Source organism: Musca vetustissima, unplaced genomic scaffold (genome assembly GCF_032173495.1).
Source record: "Musca vetustissima isolate MV318-11 ecotype Yass unplaced genomic scaffold, APGP_CSIRO_Mvet_v1 utg27727, whole genome shotgun sequence".
In the NCBI taxonomy this organism is placed as follows: Eukaryota; Metazoa; Arthropoda; class Insecta; order Diptera; family Muscidae; genus Musca; species Musca vetustissima.
Genome location: NW_026880928.1, coordinates 304,104 through 324,701, shown reverse-complemented (window position 1 = coordinate 324,701; position 20,598 = coordinate 304,104). Strand labels below are relative to the sequence as shown.

Sequence of the window (20,598 nt, the reverse complement as noted above, 5' to 3'; positions counted from 1 at the left end):
TGACAACGAATACATTTTTGGAGAAACTAAGACGAGAACCCATTTTGAATATGTTTTCTGCGGTAGTAACACCTCAGCATACCAAACTCAACATATGTGGTAATCTAAGGTTCAAAATTACAATCAAATTATTGAGATTGGGACGTATCATTGTATGGAAGCGAACATAGAAAGTTTTGCAAGGAAATTTGCATTCAATAAGAAACCAAAATGTCAAATTGAAGAAACGGAATTCTAACAAAGTTCAACAATAAAACTCCAGAATGCAGTTCTGGTTTCCTTGATCAATATCCTTATCATATGTATTGTCTATTCTAAAGGTCTCATTCGAAGATTAAGGCTTCGCCCTTTGATTATTGATATCGTTTATTATACGGTATATAAGGATGGGATTTTTACGTGAAATACGCTACCAAATCGTTATAGAAAGTCTTAAGATAATATATTCTTGCAGTAAATTATCTTCCTAAAGAAGTTCATGTGAAGGTATCCCATACATGACCTACATATATGTTTTGTTTCTTCAGAAATTGTCTTCTTTAATTTTATTTTTTCCGGCGAATTCAAGAAAAACAAATTGTTGTGACATATAATATTACCTCCAGCTGGCTTGATACGGTTACCTTATTAATATACCTTGTTGAAGTCCTTGAAATATCTTTAGTCGATTAGTGTTGTTAAATTGGGTCAAAATTCCATTAATTTCATCATTATGTGTCATATGGATTTCTGAAAAATATAATTATGTATATGTTTACATATTTTTTATAAGACAAACTCGTTTTGATTGCTATACCTCGAAATAACTTGGCTGTAATTTGGCGTTTTGGGTATAGCGAACCTCCGTAACAAAAATTATTAATATTGATCCAAACTTCGGGGTAGCCCCCATATAACGGTACCCCCAATATTCGGTATTTTTGGCATGTTTTTCATCGGAATATGTTGTAATTTGGTATTACGTTTTCTCCTAAAAGATTCTATCGGATTCAGGCATTTTGAATATCCATTCAGGCATATTCAGACATTTTGAATAAAAAGAGACATGAACACGATACCATTCTGATGGTATATCATTTCCGCCTAGTAAATATTTTTGCCATCATATGCGATTTGGCCATATCGTCATAGACTAATGAAAATATAGACGACGAAATACTCTCAACAGTCCTCTCTGAATTGAGTCTGCTGAATGCGCTACTCAATTTTAAATGCCGATTTACTTAAATGTTTGAACTTTTTAATTTGGAATGTCATGTAAATATAGTTAGTGAAAAACATTAAACAAAAATAGGCCATTTTCTCCAAAAAACGTTTTTTGAGTATTTCGTCGTCTATATTTTCATTAGTCTATGATATCGTCGTTCCTAGCTCTAATTATCCGCTTGAGCAGTATTTAATATACCAACGCCGTTGTAAAAACAATTCATCTACTATGTCTATATTTTGACAAATCCAAATTAAGCTTTTTATTTTTGAAAAAAGACAAGCATTATTTGAGACAATCTATAACATTACACTCAATGTTGGAAGCCATATTTTTTCTGAGAGAGCTTTCGAAAATTGAATTTTTTCCAGTCGACTTCAACACCATCTATAAGAAAAATTGAAATTTGAAATGCATTTTGTCTAGTCTTTATTATTTTAGGTCTTTGTGTGTATTTTGAATACTCAATTTTAGATTTTCGTGGTGAATTTTTATTTCTACTGGAAACCAAATTTACGGCATATTCGAGAAAGAAATTAAATACGTGGTGCACTAATACAAGGCAGGGTATATTTTTGCAAAGAAGGATTTTTTTCTGTCATGATAAATAAAAGGGACTGTTCTACTGCTTAATGGATTTTTGTTACTATTTACTAAAACCACCAAAAAATTATTGGAATGCCAGGACTTTCTTCCAAAATCGGGTAGAGAAATTAATAGAATATTTGTTTCATTCCAAAATTGAACAGTGTAATTTTTAATTGTATTATATACACAATCCTAGAAGGTAGTCTCATTTGAGAAATTTACAATGACAGCCTTTTTAAAATTGTCACTCAACTGTCAATTTACAAAAACATAAAAACATAACTCCATTAAATGACATTACAGCCCATGGCACAATGAATAGTAGTCCATTTAGAGCAGCTGATGTCTCGATTAACTGTCAAAGTGCGTAACTTTTACTTGAATTCGATGTTCAATGTTGCCAACCATGTTGAATATTATATGGAAAAAAATGACAGATAATCGAGACAAAAACAAATGTTTTTGTTGTGATACATCACCTTATTATTGCATTATGTTGCAGCCATATTTTAGTCTGTTCCCGTACTGCGAAAATTTACTACTTTTTACTAAGATAACGAATTTTCCTTTGTGCTATCGAAGAAAATAGTAAGATGGAGTAGATTCTTGCAGTACGGGAAAAGACCATATGTGTATACTGGCGTACAACAACTTTAGTACCTAAAATATGCGTGAAGTTAGCGACAAAGTGGTTTTAGAAATTCGATGTGCAATGCTGCCAAATTTTTGAAATATTATAAGGAAAAATTTGACAGATAATGTAGACAAAAAATGTTTTTGTTTTGATACATCACCTTATTATTGCATCTAACTTTCGATAACACAATTTTTATCGAAATTACAGGGTGACACAGAACATCACAATTTCACGTTTAATACTATTTTTATCAACAGTGCTTTCCAACAGAGATAGCGCAGAATATTATAAATTAATAATTTTTTAAAATTATTAATAAAAATGTTAACATAATTCATTAGTAATGAAAACTAATAAAAAATACGAAGATTTTGAAACATATTTTATTATAATCTAAAACTAAAGTATTACTAAGTCACAAACATTTTAATCCAGTGAATCAGGAGAGATGTCCGCCTCTGGAAGCCTCCCTATATAAACCTCGAACATAGTGATGGTACCAAATGAAAGAGGGAGTCTCTACGAGTATTTTGGTATGCAACATTTGTTCAAATTTAGTTTTTTGTAGAACAAAGTTGTTGAATTTCTGATTTCCAACTGGTGGTCAGGACACCAAACTGGCTCTGGAAGCCCACCTATGCAAACCTCGAACATAGTGATGGTACCAAATGAAAGAGGGAGTCTCTACGAGTATTTTGGTATCCACCATATGTTCAGATTCAGTTTTTTGTAGAACAAAGTTGTTGAATTTCTGATTTCCAACTGGTGGTCAGGACACAAAAATGGCTCTGGAAGCCTCCCTATACAAACCTCGAACAAAGTGATGGTACCAAATGAAAGAGGGAGTCTCTACGAGTATTTTGGTATGCAACATTTGTTCAAATTCAGTTTTTTGTAGAACAAAGTTGTTCAATTTCTGATTTCCAACTGGTGGTCAGGACACAAAAATGGCTCTGGAAGCCCCCCTATGCAAACCTCGAACATAGTGATGGTATCAAACGAAAGAGGGAGTCTCTACGAGTATTTTGGTATCCACAGTATGTTCAGATTCAGTTTTTTGTAGAACAAAGTTGCTGAATTTCCGATTTCCAACTGGTGGTCAGGACACCAAAATTGCTCTGGAAGCCTCCCTATACAAACCTCGAACATAGTGATGGTACCAAATGAAAGAGGGAGTCTCTACGAGTATTTTGGTATGCACCATTTGTTCAAATTCAGTTTTTTGTAGAACAAAGTTGTTGAATTTCTGATTTCCAACTGGTGGTCAGGACACCAAAATGGCTCTGGAAGCCTCCCTATACAAACCTCGAACAAAGTGATGGTACCAAATGAAAGAGGGAGTCTCTACGAGTATTTTGGTATGCACCATATGTTCAGATTCAGTTTTTTGTAGAACAAAGTTGTTGAATTTCTGATTTCCAACTGGTGGTCAGGACACAAAAATGGCTCTGGAAGCCCCCCTATGCAAACCTCGAACATAGTGATGGTACCAAATGAAAGAGGGAGTCTCTACGAGTATTTTGGTATGCACCATATGTTCAGATTCAATTTTTTGTAGAACAAAGTTGCTGAATTTCTGATTTCCAACTGGTGGTCAGGACACCAAAATGACTCTGGAAGGCTCCCTATATAAACCTCGAACATAGTGATGGTACCAAATGAAAGAGGGAGTCTCTACGAGTATTTTGGTATGCACCATTTGTTCAAATTCAGTTTTTTGTAGAACAAAGTTGTTGAATTTCTGATTTCCAACTGGTGGTCAGGACACAAAAATGGCTCTGGAAGCCTCCCTATAAAAACCTCGCACAAAGTGATGGTACCAAATGAAAGAGGGAGTCTCTACGAGTATTTTGGTATGCACCATTTGTTCAAATTCAGTTTTTTGTAGAACAAAGTTGTTGAATTTCTGATTTCCAACTGGTGGTCAGGACACAAAAATGGCTCTGGAAGCCCCCCTATGCAAACCTCGAACAAAGTGATGGTACCAAATGAAAGAGGGAGTCTCTACGAGTATTTTGGTATACATATGTTCAGATTCAGTTTTTTGTAGAACAAAGTTGTTGAATTACTGATTTCCAAATGGTGGTCAGGACACAAAAATTGCTCTGGAAGCCTCCCTATACAAACCTCGAACAAAGTGATGGTACCAAATGAAAGAGGGAGTCTCTACGAGTATTTTGGTATGCACCATTTGTTCAAATTCAGTTTTTTGTAGAACAAAGTTGTTGAATTTCTGATTTCCAACTGGTGGTCAGGACACCAAAATGGCTCTGGAAGCCTCCCTATACAAACCTCGAACATAGTGATGGTACCAAATGAAAGAGGGAGTCTCTACGAGTATTTTGGTATGCACCATATGTTCAGATTCAGTTTTTTGTAGAACAAAGTTGTTGAATTTCTGATTTCCAACTGGTGGTCAGGACACAAAAATGGCTCTGGAAGCCTCCCTATACAAACCTCGAACAAAGTGATGGTACCAAATGAAAGAGGGAGTCTCTACGAGTATTTTGGTATGCACCATATGTTCAGATTCAGTTTTTTGTAGAACAAAGTTGCTGAATTTCTGATTTCCAACTGGTGGTCAGGACACCAAAATTGCTCTGGAAGCCTCCCTATTCAAACCTCGAACATAGTGATGGTAACAAATGAAAGAGGTCAGAAATTTTCAAAATGTAAAATAATATACATTACTTTGCACTTTTTGCCATATAACACAATTCACCCATGCATTTTAAAGGGGGAAACTTTCATTAAAATTTAAAAACTGAATATTAGCAAATTAAATTTATGAAAAAAATTGGAATCATATGTCAGCATGAGACTACCTTGCGTAATTATGCCATGGATTTAGCATAACTTAAATCACTTTGTAAACATAATAAAATTAATTTTAAAATTAAATCACATTCTAATGCTTATTAAAAAATATATACAAAAATATTCGATCAAAATTTATTAAAACATAAAATGACATAAAATCAAAAATTTATATGGTGCAAAATACATCTAATTTCGTAATCTTATTATCCCATTTGAAATTTTTGAGAAATCGAAGCCAAAAGTCAAAAACTCCGTTTTTTACTGGAGTTTACTGGGTATGTTCAAAGGTGTCCCACCTGTGGTATTTTACGGAAATTTATAATAACTTTTTTTGTAGTAAATATATATGAAAGAAAATATTTTAGATATGTTTGAAATGATTGTTGGAATGCAAACAAATTGTTTATCGAAAGAAAACTATCACTGAATTCTTCCTGCGCCCTTACAACCAAAAAATGAAAAGTTTACAATTGCAGTGCGAAAACATAGTCACTCATGTAAATTTTGTCGACCACTGAAAAAGCTAGCCAAAATGGCTTACGCAGATAAAGAACAAGATTGGCACATAAAAAATTTTGGTTGCGGGTCGGGAAAATTTTAAATCGAGATTTTATGAGCGCTGTTCAAAGGTGCCCCCTCTCCCCTTTATTTTTTACCCCATTTAATATTAATTTTGTGTATTTTAGGAAAGTTTTTAATCTTTTAAAACTATATCGATGCCTTTGCCGAAGCTAACTTTGTTCATTTTTTAATTCAATATATTTAAAAAATGTTGAAAAATTGCCTTAGTTTTTAAAAGATAAAAAGGGAAGACTTAAGCATAAAATAGTATGTACATTAGAACAATTTAGATCTAGATCTACTGCATTTACTAAATCTAGTACAGTGTAAATGTAGTATTAGGCATGAATTTACCCCCTGTAGACCTTATTAATAGTCCATGCTTGTTGTGTGTCTATACGTGCATGCTTGTCGTTTTTATTTCAATCAACGACGCTTGTATGAGCGACACAACGAAATGAACAGTGAATTTTTGTGCAAATGGTTATGATCCAAGTACAGGCGTTGTTTCGGGGGGATAATGATGACAAGGAATTTCATACCATCGAGTCCACCACAAACTAAGTTAAAAAATAAGTAAGAACTTCACCGATTGGCTTTATCCTAGTTCATACACTCACAGAAAACATCCCAAATTTTGAAATCGATTGGATTATTAGTTTTTGAGTTATCGTATCCGCCATCAAAAATAAGGACTTTTCTTTGATCACAAACAAAAACAACAAACAATTTTTGTAATTTATTTTTCTTCCTTTTTAAATCTTCAAATATATACACCTTAGTCTGTTTTTACACGGTAGATTGGTTCCAGCAGTAGCCGTGTAAAAAAGGGAATTCCCCTAAATTAGTGCTATTCACATTTGCTTTGACCAGTAAAAATTGTTGTTTAGGTGTATGTGCAAAGTTACAAATATTAAGAAGCATTGGTATTCATTTACCAGCCAATTTAAAATCTTAAAAATAAAAAATTGGAACAACTCTAGTTTAGTAAAAACGATCAGATTTTTCCGAAATTTTTTCCAGAGGTAGGTATTTTTACCCTAACTATGGGGATATCTTTTTTTCTTGGGGGACGTACCTGGTTACCCGGTTATTTGACCCGGATGTTCGGGTTCGGGTACCCGGTTATATCGGGTTCAACGGATCCTGTTAATATAAAATGGGTATCATTTTAAAGGTTATAAAAATACCTTTCAATTGAATGTGATACCCATTTTATATTAACAGGATCCGTTGAACCCGATATAACCGGGTACCCGAACCCGAACATCCGGGTCAAATAACCGGGTAACCAGGTACGTCCCCCAAGAAAAAAAGATATCCCCATAGTTAGGGTAAAAATACCTACCTCTGGAAAAAATTTCGGAAAAATCTGATCGTTTTTACTAAACTAGAGTTGTTCCAATTTTTTATTTTTAAGATTTTAAATTGGCTGGTAAATGAATACCAATGCTTCTTAATATTTGTAACTTTGCACATACACCTAAACAACAATTTTTACTGGTCAAAGCAAATGTGAATAGCACTAATTTAGGGGAATTCCCTTTTTTACACGGCTACTGCTGGAACCAATCTACCGTGTAAAAACAGACTAAGGTGTATATATTTGAAGATTTAAAAAGGAAGAAAAATAAATTACAAAAATTGTTTGTTGTTTTTGTTTGTGATCAAAGAAAAGTCCTTATTTTTGATGGCGGATACGATAACTCAAAAACTAATAATCCAATCGATTTCAAAATTTGGGATGTTTTCTGTGAGTGTATGAACTAGGATAAAGCCAATCGGTGAAGTTCTTACTTATTTTTTAACTTAGTTTGTGGTGGACTCGATGGTATGAAATTCCTTGTCATCATTATCCCCCCGAAACAACGCCTGTACTTGGATCATAACCATTTGCACAAAAATTCACTGTTCATTTCGTTGTGTCGCTCATACAAGCGTCGTTGATTGAAATAAAAACGACAAGCATGCACGTATAGACACACAACAAGCATGGACTATTAATAAGGTCTACAGGGGGTAAATTCATGCCTAATACTACATTTACACTGTACTAGATTTAGTAAATGCAGTAGATCTAAATTGTTCTAATGTACATACTATTTTATGCTTAAGTCTTCCCTTTTTATCTTTTAAAAACTAAGGCAATTTTTCAACATTTTTTAAATATATTGAATTAAAAAATGAACAAAGTTAGCTTCGGCAAAGGCATCGATATAGTTTTAAAAGATTAAAAACTTTCCTAAAATACACAAAATTAATATTAAATGGGGTAAAAAATAAAGGGGAGAGGGGGCACCTTTGAACAGCGCTCATAAAATCTCGATTTAAAATTTTCCCGACCCGCAACCAAAATTTTTTATGTGCCAATCTTGTTCTTTATCTGCGTAAGCCATTTTGGCTAGCTTTTTCAGTGGTCGACAAAATTTACATGAGTGACTATGTTTTCGCACTGCAATTGTAAACTTTTCATTTTTTGGTTGTAAGGGCGCAGGAAGAATTCAGTGATAGTTTTCTTTCGATAAACAATTTGTTTGCATTCCAACAATCATTTCAAACATATCTAAAATATTTTCTTTCATATATATTTACTACAAAAAAAGTTATTATAAATTTCCGTAAAATACCACAGGTGGGACACCTTTGAACATACCCAGTAAACTCCAGTAAAAAACGGAGTTTTTGACTTTTGGCTTCGATTTCTCAAAAATTTCAAATGGGATAATAAGATTACGAAATTAGATGTATTTTGCACCATATAAATTTTTGATTTTATGTCATTTTATGTTTTAATAAATTTTGATCGAATATTTTTGTATATATTTTTTAATAAGCATTAGAATGTGATTTAATTTTAAAATTAATTTTATTATGTTTACAAAGTGATTTAAGTTATGCTAAATCCATGGCATAATTACGCAAGGTAGTCTCATGCTGACATATGATTCCAATTTTTTTCATAAATTTAATTTGCTAATATTCAGTTTTTAAATTTTAATGAAAGTTTCCCCCTTTAAAATGCATGGGTGAATTGTGTTATATGGCAAAAAGTGCAAAGTAATGTATATTATTTTACATTTTGAAAATTTCTGAATGAAGGAATTATTATTTTTTTGTACATTTTCAATTCGAATCACTCTCTGAATAACCAATAAATTCCCTAACAATTGAGAGTATTTTCATTTGTACCATCAATTTTGACAGTTTGAAAATATTTATGGATTTTTCAAACTTTTTCAGTATGAAAATCATGAATGAAAAGTAAAAAATTGTATAGTTTTTATATATGCAGCAGGATGTAACTTTTGTTTTCTACATAATGCAATATGCATTTTTTTCCCTGTCCTGACCACCAGTTGGAAATCATTTGAATTGAGAAAATATAAAAATGTATTAAAAACAACAACATTTTCAGTTGGAAAACATAATGAAAAGTAAATAGATATGGGTTCATACTATAGTCAGGAGAAAGAGAATTATTTTTTCTATTTAGAACACTATGTTACATTTTTGGTGTAAAACAAGAAACAAAAAGTTTGAAATAAAAAACTCTGATGATATGAATTATGAATAGTGTTGTATGAACGGGTTAATTCATGTACGTAATTCTGAGAGCGAACTACGTTGTTCGGATGCCCGTCAGAACATGGCATTACATTTTGAAAATTTCTGACCTCTTTCATTTGTTACCATCACTATGTTCGAGGTTTGAATAGGGAGGCTTCCAGAGCAATTTTGGTGTCCTGACCACCAGTTGGAAATCAGAAATTCAACAACTTTGTTCTACAAAAAACTGAATTTGAACAAATGTTGCATACCAAAATACTCGTAGAGACTCCCTCTTTCATTTGGTACCATCACTTTGTTCGAGGTTTGTATAGGGAGGCTTCCAGAGCCATTTTTGTGTCCTGACCACCAGTTGGAAATCAGAAATTCAACAACTTTGTTCTACAAAAAACTGAATCTGAACATATGGTGGATACCAAAATACTCGTAGAGACTCCCTCTTTCATTTGGTACCATCACTATGTTCGAGGTTTGTATAGGGAGGCTTCCAGAGCCATTTTTGTGTCCTGACCACCAGTTGGAAATCAGAAATTCAACAACTTTGTTCTACAAAAAACTGAATTTGAACAAATGGTGGATACCAAAATACTCGTAGAGACTCCCTCTTTCATTTGGTACCATCACTTTGTTCGAGGTTTGTATAGGGAGGCTTCCAGAGCCATTTTTGTGTCCTGACCACCAGTTGGAAATCAGAAATTCAACAACTTTGTTCTACAAAAAACTGAATCTGAACATATGGTGGATACCAAAATACTCGTAGAGACTCCCTCTTTCATTTGGTACCATCACTATGTTCGAGGTTTGTATAGGGAGGCTTCCAGAGCCATTTTTGTGTCCTGACCACCAGTTGGAAATCAGAAATTCAACAACTTTGTTCTACAAAAAACTGAATTTGAACAAATGGTGCATACCAAAATACTCGTAGAGACTCCCTCTTTCATTTGGTACCATCACTTTGTTCGAGGTTTGTATAGGGAGGCTTCCAGAGCCATTTTTGTGTCCTGACCACCAGTTGGAAATCAGAAATTCAACAACTTTGTTCTACAAAAAACTGAATTTGAACAAATGGTGCATACCAAAATACTCGTAGAGACTCCCTCTTTCATTTGGTACCATCACTATGTTCGAGGTTTGTATAGGGAGGCTTCCAGAGCCATTTTTGTGTCCTGACCACCAGTTGGAAATCAGAAATTCAGCAACTTTGTTCTACAAAAAACTGAATTTGAACAAATGGTGCATACCAAAATACTCGTAGAGACTCCCTCTTTCATTTGGTACCATCACTATGTTCGAGGTTTGTATAGGGAGGCTTCCAGAGCCATTTTTGTGTCCTGACCACCAGTTGGAAATCAGAAATTCAACAACTTTGTTCTACAAAAAACTGAATTTGAACAAATGGTGCATACCAAAATACTCGTAGAGACTCCCTCTTTCATTTGGTACCATCACTTTGTTCGAGGTTTGTATAGGGAGGCTTCCAGAGCCATTTTTGTGTCCTGACCACCAGTTGGAAATCAGAAATTCAACAACTTTGTTCTACAAAAAACTGAATTTGAACAAATGGTGCATACCAAAATACTCGTAGAGACTCCCTCTTTCATTTGGTACCATCACTTTGTTCGAGGTTTGGATAGGGAGGCTTCCAGAGACGGACTTCTCTCCTGATTCACTGGATTAAAATTTTTGTGATTTAGTAATACTTTAGTTTTAGATTATAATAAAATATGTTTCAAAATCTTCGTATTTTTTTTATTTTTCATTACTAATGAATTATGTTAACATTTTTATTAATAATTTTAAAAAATTATTAATTTATAATATTCTGCGCTATCTCTGTTGGAAAGCACTGTTGATAAAAATAGTATTAAACGTGAAATTGTGATGTTCTGTGTCACCCTGTAATTTCGATAAAAATTTTGTTATCGAAAGTTAGCGATATCGCTAACTTCAGTCATATCAAACTGAAACTAGGGTTTAAATATAATAACAATTTTCTATCTGATGGTTGTTGTATTTGTTGTAGCTTGGAGTTACCTTGCATAATTGTACCATGATTCCTTGCGTTTTAGGGATTGTTCCCAAAATTTATTGAACACATTTCTCGCAGCGTCAAAACGAGCTATAATATACTGAAAAAAAACTTGCTTGGTTGCACATCATTGGTAGTATATCCCAAAAATCGTATGTAAACAAAGTGTTGCATATTTAAGTCCTATGCTTGGTGTTGGATTTGTACGATGTGGCAACACTAGCATTTTTGTCGATTTGTTTTTATCGCGTATTTATTTTGTTAAAGGCAAATTTTGATTCCATTTAAAAACATTGCTTTCCAATTTAAAGCATAACCCATTTTATAAAATTCGTGCACAAAAATGTGGTTTATGACACACACTACAAGCGGTAAGTGAATATGGAGTCTCAAGGTGTCATTTGTTGGTCATATTTTTGAGCAGACTAATGAACAATGAGAACGATGCATCAAATGAATGTTGATGGCTCTGTGCCTTGCACTTATACAGAAAAAGGATGGGAATGAGTTTAACTTGAAAATGTCGGGATTAATGGATGAAAGGCGTATTTTTTTTTAGAGAAAATATGAATAAAAATTTTATCATTACTTATGGTATGTCGTATTTATTGAAAAAAGCCATACAGATTTATTTTAATGATTACCTGCAATGTATGTAAGTATGTATGTGCATGCATACTCAGTCCCGCTTAAATTTATTTGTTCTTGCACAAAGAACCTGTTTACCGTCGTCCATACTATGCTGCACTGGTAAATTTCAAATTTAATATGAATGTGGAAATTGGTGCTGAATTATATTTGCAAGCAGCGGGCATTAAACTGTATATTAATTTTCAAAAATGATTATCTACAAGGACGTTACATGTTGTGAAAAAATAAGCGCTCCCAAGTTCCTGATTACAACGATAAACTTTTTTCTTGCGGAAAATTCATATTTCCAGATATGTCGGATTCCAAAGTTTCGCTGGGAACATTGTTTTTTCCATTCATTTGTAAATATAAAAACCAATCTGAAGCGTTTGAAATCCTGTTTTTTATGTTCTCGAATCCTGCTGTTCTCACAAGTCTACTTTTTTTTATTAAATTTATCAACACCTCAAAATATTCACCTTATACCCTATAGGGTTTCCATTGACCAGAAAAATATTCTATGTCGTATTATGCAAGTCCGTCTGTAGAAATCTAGATAGACCTTGCAATATTTAAGATAGAGTTTCGAATTTTGTTAAATAAATTGCTATTTCTCCTAGGCTGTTTGGTATTGTAAATAGGATGGTACCCCCAAATACCCATACAACGGTACCAATTTGGCTGCAATTTTGAATTATCATTGGGTAACGGAACTATGTATCAAAAAATATCAACATCGGTCCACTTTTTACGATATTCCCTATATAAAGGTCCCTCCCAAATTACCTTATTTAGTGTCTATTATTTTCATTTTGTATTTTGAATTCTTATTGGGTAGCAAATCTTCCCACCAAAAAATATTAACATCGGTCCACATTTTACGATAGCCTCTATATAAAAGTTCCTCCCAAATTTCCTTATTCAGGGGAGTTTGGGTACTATGTTCATTGAATTCTTATTATCTTCCTGCTAAAAATTATCATTTCTTCTTCTTTTTATCCCGTGTTGACTCTAATTTACTATGGCATAACTCGCCATATATAAATGTCCCGAACAATTACAAATATTTTGCATGTGCACATCATGGTGGAGGAGAACCCCCTGAGTCCAATAGTACAAATGTACACTAATCTTCAAAAAATACGGTGATAATGATATAATACTGGGCCCTAATAATATCCTCAGGATAGTCTTATTTAAGGTTTAGTTCATGTAAGGTTTAGTAAAACCATGGAAGCTTGAGCATTCGTTAGGTACTGAAATAATACTTATATATTTACTAAATCGTTGGTCCTTTTTTTTTTTTTTTTTTTGAAAGGAAGATTAAAAATTCCTTATTCCCCTGCTTATTTATTGCATATAGATATTATTATTAAAAAATACTAGCCCTATTTTAAATATGTTCGTACAAACAAGCATCTAATGTGTTGCTTTAAAATATAGGTGATCGATTTTATCTATCGAATGATAAACCGAAATACACCGTTGGACGTGTCGGCACCGATTTAGAATTACAAAATGATAATTGTGTCAGTCGTTCACATGCTGTCTTCTATGTGACAGAGTCCGAAAATGAAACCTTTCTGGAATTAGAAGATATGGGTTCAAAATATGGCACATACATAAACAAGGATATCGAAAAGAATGCACCATTACCGAAAGGTGTTAAAACACGCTTAAAAAATAACGATATCGTTCGATTTGGCCGTTTACAAAATATTTGGAAAATTCAACAGCTGAATATTATAACTATCACATCGGCCTTAACGGCTGACGAAAATGCGCAATTTAACAAAAACATTAAATCTATTGGCGCTAAAGTTTTGCATCATTGGTCGCCGGTTTGTACCCATTTAACGATGAATACGCCAAGTGTTACGGTCAAACTATTGCATGCTTTGATCGATCAAACACACATTGTGACAACAAAATACTGGGAAGATTTGGCCAAGGCGGTTGCCCAGAGACAGCCACAATTACCCAAGCCGGAATTGTATCGGCCACCTTTTGATGAATCCGATGTAGATGTAAGACCGAAACCTCAAAGACGTACCATATTCAATGGCTTGACATTCATATTTCTGTGTCGCAAACATTACGATATGTATGGGCCCATAGTGAGAGCTGCAGGCGGAGCATGCAAAGAGATAACATCCGGAGTGCAAAAGAATTTTCTAATAAAGAACAATGTTGTTGTTATTCAATATATACCATCCACACAATCGCAGAGTTCACAGACCATAAATGAAATTACCGGTAAGTAGCCCATTTCTTGAATTCGGTTTAATCACACTGAATTTTTCAAACATTTTATATTTTAGAAATACTTGAAAGTCATTCCAAGCGCATTATACCCGAATACGAAATCGGTTTAGCCATTATAAAATGCTCAACCCAAGAAAACTGCAATCCCCTTCATAAGGTGCCCGAAAGTGTTCCAAATACTGTGGGTATGTCATCAGCAGATTTAAGTGGAGATGCGAATACTCAATCGATGGGATTCGCGATACCCGAAACAAACGTTAATTTAGTAACATCAACGCCGTATGATCTGGCGCCTGCCAATGATTCTGAAGATATGCAAGAAACCATGCCGAATATGCATATATCTGAAACACCCGTAGAGCAGCCTAAAAAACGTAAAATCATCAATGTCTTGGGCACCGAATCCCAAGATAGTGATGATGAGGAACTGTTTCAGTTTCCCAAAAAGACATGTAACCGAAACAGCGAACAGGAAAAAGTACCGAATACTTCTAACGAGGAGCAGCAGCAGGCTGCTGCTAAGGGTGCTCGACCAATTAAACGCAGTATGTTTTCAAGTTTCAATGACAATTCGGAAAGCAATAATAAAGTCATGAGGCCTTCATCGCCACTTCGAAATGATGATGGAAATGCCACCACAAGTACGAATCGCAAACGGCCACATATTCAGGTGTTGGGCGAAGATGATGACGACGTGGGAGGCGATGGAGATGATCTGTTTTGTTTCGGCGATACACAAACCAGCAAGAAAAAACGTGAAGATGCTGGCAACGATGATGACTTGTTTGCCTTTAAAGACTCCAATAAAAACGATCAATCAAATTCGGAAAATGGGCAAAATGAAGACAGCTGCAATGTAACCGTGTCCACACAAAAGTTCGTAGTCGTTGAAAAATCAAAACCGAAAAATTATTCCATGGTACAGATGCCCAAACCGAAAATTCTACCACGTAAAATTTCTGCCATTGATTGGATATCGGGTTCATTGGGAAAAATTAAAATAAAAAATGAGAACGGTGTTTCAATAAAATCCGAACCCTCTGATGTGAAACGTGAAAATGGTGAAGGATGTGGCGATGAAGAAAAAGATGACGAGGTTAAAATCAAAACGGAAATCAATGGCAATGATGGTAATGATGAACACTCCATGACCGAAGATCATCGCAAATGGTTGGAAAACATGAAGAATGCCATTGAAATACAAGAAATATCTTTGCACACAAATATCAAGATCAACGAACGTTCACATTATAAATATAAAGGTGGCAATGATACAACGGCAAATTTGAATGGAACTGTTAGGAATTTCAAGACATTTGTAAAGGTAAGTCAATTGGTATATGGGTATACGAAAATTCCGAATTACTTAATTTTATATTTTGCTCATCTTTCAGAAATATCAACCTCCCTCTGAAACAACCTCAATTCAATTACATATTCGTTGATTGTGATGAAACGATCAAATTTAAAATGCAAAACAGAGATAAAACGCATAATTATTTTTCCAATTACTTATACACATGAAATGTATTCTGTACTATAATGTCAAATAATAATGATGATAAATATTTGATTAGATATAAACTTTCTTGGTTTATATTATGAAATTATTATGTGTTATTTTACGTGTTTATATTCTGCACCTTCAGATGGAGGAAATTTAATTTCCGCATATATTGTAACGGCTAATTGTTTTTATTTGAAAGTGTTTATCAATTAACTGCAGCTTTGGAAACATAATTTAAGTCATTTTAGTCACATATCGTCGTTAGGTTTTGGTTTTTCAAACAGGTTCAAAAAAGACAAATTCAGAGGCCATATTATTTTTTAAATGCTCTTCATTATTTGAAAATTAATAATAACAAATATAAAAATTAAGCGAAAATATGTAATAATCAGGTTAACATCTTATTGTATTAGAACCCACATAGGAACAAAATATTACAATTTAATATAGAAAGAACTATACAAACTAAATGCAAAATTATAATTTTGAACTTATAAATTTTTTAAAAATATTTATCGCCTTTTTTTCTTCACCCGCTATTATTTTGCGCTCAAATAGTTTTGTGGCACCAGCCCATTCATGACTTTGAACATTTTTCGTTATACATGACTTTGTATTTTGTGACCTTTCCTTAGTTTCAGAAGTTATAAATTTTTGTACATCCTGAACAGTTTGCAGATTGTCTATATTGAATTTCGTTACTTTCTCACTAGCTGCTGGGGAACGTTCTATGATTTTCCCTAAATCAGCCTTCTTCAATTTTTTTGCCTTTACCGGGGTTTTTGGTGCATCATGACATTCCTGCTCCAAAATGTCTTTCATCGTTGATGCATCATCTTGAATTCCTTTTACATCTGATTTTGTTTCATATTCCTCCCTGGCCATGATTACTTTTTTTATAGTTTCTATTTGGGACGGTAAAGAATTTGAAATCGCTTGGAATTTTGATTTTTCATTGGAAGGTAGCTTCTCGCGATATTGTTGTAGATTATTGTAGAAGTGTACAGCAAGATTTCCCTGTTTTATACTTAAATTATGAATTTTTGCGAGTACAGCTAACAGTAGGGTGCAGGTTTCGAAAAAGAAATGTATCTTTAATTGACCTGTAAAATATTCAGCTGCCTGTACGCAACACTCAACAATGCGTTTATACAGTTCACAAAAGGCCACAAGGCGTGTAAGGAGAAAATCAAAAGTATCTCTTGTTGGTAAGTGTATCAAGGTATCCTCATCGTAGGCCACATCGGGTAGCGTACTTCTAAAGCTTTCCAAATCTCTTTTGAAATCCAGCCGCAAAAGACGACACAATGCCGAATTTATTTTACAAATATCTTTAAATCCTTTCATTTTGTTAAATGAATTTTTACGTCGTGCCATCAATCTCCCCAGGAGAGCTGCAGTTTCTGTGAACTCTTCCTCATACTTGGTGTATTTGCTGAAGAAGGTTTCAATGATCCCATGAAGATTTACCACTGTAAAAGGAAAAATCTTTAAAAATACATAAGGATTAAATTGTATATGTTTGACGTACCAAATGAAGTTTTTGTTGAGGGAAGTGTAAGAAATGGTGGTTTCTTTAAGTCAAAATCATTCCAAATTGCTTCCATGATGTACGATGTAAACAAACCCACTTGGCATGTGAGTTTGGTATGGAGTACGTTCAGTGATGTCTAGCAATGCATAATGTTTAATAAAAAATCCATAATTACAGTCAAGAAAAAGACTCTAAACTTGAAATACTGTACAGTGAATTTAGTGAATTTTGATTTTACATATATTTCCCTGAAATTCTACAAAGGAAACACAAAATATGCGATACAATACTAATAAATTTTCTGAAAACAAATGCCAATCTATGAGTCACCCTGTGTCAGCATCTGAGGTGCTTGTTGAATGTCGATCTAGAATTCCACAAACTCAAGGTATATATACAAGGTAGCCGCATCGGCGAATTTCTACAACAAACATCGGTTGTTGTATTTTGATATGTCAAAAATATTTTGCAAAACAAACAGATTGACAAGATTTTTTTACACAAATTCTTGTAGAAAATGTTAATAAAAGTATTGCCAAAAAAACTATTAGAAATTCGGAGATTTTCATTTATAATTTAGTTTTTTAATTTTTTGGTTCAACATTACAACAACATTTTTGACATTTATTTGTCCAACAGCTGGCCCGATGCGGCTACCTTATTAAATATAGCTTGCACAAACTTAATCGTTTTAGTCGAAAGTCTATTTACTTATCCCTAGGAAGCATTTAGGCAGTGTACTCCATTGACTGTTGTGTGAAAGTAGTAACTTGTGCTGTTAGGTAATAGTTTTTCCCTCAATCAACCAAATACCTCCCAAAACACAACAATGGCGCTTCGAAATGTTTTGAATTGTACAAATAATCTAGTCCGTCGCCAATTAATGGCAACATCCAGGGCCCAGCTGAAGCAAACACGATCATTTACACTAGGAGTTACCTTGAATCAAGAGTAAGTACGGCTAGCATGGATGGCAATGTGATTTAATTAAGAACAATCATGATCATCATTACCACAACTTTCTATTTTTTGTGTACATTAGAGTAAAGGTGACGTTTATTAGAGCCAGTGGCGAACGAATTGAGACAAAGGGCAAGGTTGGCGATTCTCTCTTGGATGTAGTTGTAAATAACAACATTGATTTGGATGGTTTTGGTGCTTGTGAGGGAACTCTAACATGCTCCACCTGTCATTTGATATTTAAACCGGAAGACTACAACAAATTGCCTGAAAAGCCCAGTGATGAAGAATTGGACATGTTAGATTTAGCCTACGATTTGACAGATACATCTCGTTTGGGATGTCAAATAATATTATCGAAAGATTTGGATGGACTCGAAGTCCATGTTCCCGCCACAATAAATGATGCGAGAGCGGCGTAACTGCTGGTTTGTTTACTTCCGCTTCGTTATGTGTTCGTCGTGCACAACAGCGTTTCTCTGTCGTCAGTCGAGTAGAAAAAATACTTTTGTAAATCAAATAATATAGGTAATTGAACAATTGATAATGTCATATTGATGGTATTTTATGTAGTTTTAAAGCTTTTTTTGTTGCAATAGAAACTATTTTTATAAAAATATACAGTAATAATAATATGTAGTCATCAAGCTGTGTTTATTTCTATACCCCCCAAAAGTCTCAAGTGGCTGAGATAACACTATTGGTATGACTAGAGACAAATTTTTGTTATCAGTTCAACAATAAAATTACTTGACATTTTTCAACTTTTTGCGAAGGTTGTTGAATCATTGATAATATGTGCAATTTATATCAGTTTTTTAGATTTTAGAAAATGGTAATAGCAAGACAAAGCAACGTAATTCGTTGTTTTACGATTTAAAATTAAATTGAATGATATAGACAGCAAGTAGAAATAGCTGAATATAGGAGCTGGATTGGGACGAAACTTATTCCAAATGAAATGAAATATTTTCCAATTGAAATATTTTTATAATTGGAATAAAGTATTTTACAAATGGAATGAAACATAGGAGCAACGACATGTTTTTGCAAAATATACGATTTTTCCTATAAATTTTAACGACGAAACCTACGAACATTAATATTTCTAAAAAAACGAACATACAACATGTTCGATGATAGTGTTATGTTTTATTTGTTCTTAACTGTTTAATTTCTATGAAAAAGATGTACAAAAATTAAATTTATTTTATTATTTATATATCAAAACAACCAAATATATGTGACATATGTCACCCATATTGTATTAATATCACGTATAAAGATTGTCGCTTTTAAAGACTAAATTCGTCGGTCGCTTGTTATAAGAGATTTCGAATGTTTAGGAATATATTGTTCTATGAAAATTGAAATTAAAAAACTTTTCTTTATATTTTTTGACATGCTTTAACATTTTTAATTTCATATTTTAATAGAAAAATAAATTAACACATTGCTGATGTGATAGAGCGTAGTTATAAAAATTCCACAGGCAGCAAGTCTGGAACGTGTTAAAATAATCATTTATGGATATTTTGAGAGAAGTGGATCCTTTCATACACAAGGGCGCCATTCCCGAAAGCCTCCAGTTAGCAGGTACCTTTAGATTTCTGGCTGTTGGTGGGTTACAAAGGGTAGTGGTAAATGATTTAAATATAAGTGTTGATGTGTAAAATATTGTGGAGAGTAATGAAAGTCCTGGAAGACAAAGTGTGTGCAAGCTGTGGACAGCTGCAGACCAGGATCCAGCCATGATGCTTTTATTTGGCATATGAGTGCAGCTAGGCAGCATTAACAAAAGAAGAAATGGTATGCAAAATAGTTGGCTTCTAGGAGACAGTGGTTACGCTTTAGAAACATTTTTTGACGCCTTATAAACAAGTGGAGCATGGATCTTGTCAACATCGATATAATAAAGTGCACACATCTGCAAGAAACGTTATTAAAAGGACTATTGGAAATCTTAAAAGTAGATTTTTTATAGATTCTATTTTTATTTTGATCATATGGTGGTTGAGTTGCCAGATTGATCTCAAAAATGTTACGCGATGTTTTTTATAAAAGGAGCCCTTTTTATTTTCTTAATTTTACTATAAAAACTAATGTAAATACTGTATTTTTTAAATAAATATTGTAAAAACACGTTAAATATTACTTCAGAGTTATTTTTCAACTTGTACGTGCTCAGAAAAACACGTACGATCTCATTTCGTTTTCAATCCACAAGGCTATATGTTCTCGAATAATATTCCCAATATTTTTTTGGAAAATCGGAATGGAGCACACCAAATTT

The 20,598-nt window shown here is 33.6% G+C and overlaps 3 protein-coding genes across 3 annotated transcripts; 2 read left to right on the top strand and 1 right to left on the bottom strand.

The window, feature by feature from the left end:
• The first annotated feature begins 11,739 nt into the window (after positions 1–11,739).
• On the top strand, positions 11,740–15,258 carry LOC133326935 (nibrin-like). Its single transcript, XM_061535550.1, has 4 exons — positions 11,740–11,780; positions 13,483–14,295; positions 14,361–15,155; positions 15,230–15,258. The coding sequence occupies exons 1-4, from the start codon at positions 11,753–11,755 to the stop codon at positions 15,256–15,258; spliced, it is 1,665 nt and encodes a 554-aa protein (XP_061391534.1). The 5' UTR covers positions 11,740–11,752.
• A 1,030-nt stretch (positions 15,259–16,288) lies between these two features.
• Positions 16,289–17,418, bottom strand: LOC133326934 (uncharacterized). Its single transcript, XM_061535549.1, has 2 exons — positions 17,343–17,418; positions 16,289–17,283 (listed from the first exon to the last, which is right to left on the bottom strand). Exons 1-2 carry the CDS (start codon positions 17,416–17,418, stop codon positions 16,289–16,291), a joined length of 1,071 nt encoding a protein of 356 aa, XP_061391533.1.
• Positions 17,419–18,174: 756 nt separating this feature from the next.
• Positions 18,175–18,746, top strand: LOC133326933 (adrenodoxin-like protein 2, mitochondrial). The gene is made up of 2 exons (XM_061535548.1): positions 18,175–18,296; positions 18,388–18,746. The coding sequence occupies exons 1-2, from the start codon at positions 18,175–18,177 to the stop codon at positions 18,725–18,727; spliced, it is 462 nt and encodes a 153-aa protein (XP_061391532.1). The 3' UTR covers positions 18,728–18,746.
• Positions 18,747–20,598: the final 1,852 nt, after the last annotated feature.

Coding starts and splice junctions, on each gene's coding strand:
- LOC133326935 (XM_061535550.1), top strand. CDS start 11,753: ATGTGGTTTATGACACACACTACAAGCG. Junction 11,781..13,482: donor TATGACACACACTACAAGCG/GTAAGTGAATAT, acceptor TTTAAAATATAG/GTGATCGATTTTATCTATCG. Junction 15,156..15,229: donor TGGGCAAAATGAAGACAGCT/GCAATGTAACCG, acceptor TCCATGGTACAG/ATGCCCAAACCGAAAATTCT.
- LOC133326934 (XM_061535549.1), bottom strand. CDS start 17,418: ATGGAAGCAATTTGGAATGATTTTGACTTAAAGAAACCACCATTTCTT. Junction 17,284..17,342: donor CTCAACAAAAACTTCATTTG/GTACGTCAAACA, acceptor TTCCTTTTACAG/TGGTAAATCTTCATGGGATC.
- LOC133326933 (XM_061535548.1), top strand. CDS start 18,175: ATGGCGCTTCGAAATGTTTTGAATTGTACAAATAATCTAGTCCGTCGC. Junction 18,297..18,387: donor GGAGTTACCTTGAATCAAGA/GTAAGTACGGCT, acceptor TGTGTACATTAG/AGTAAAGGTGACGTTTATTA.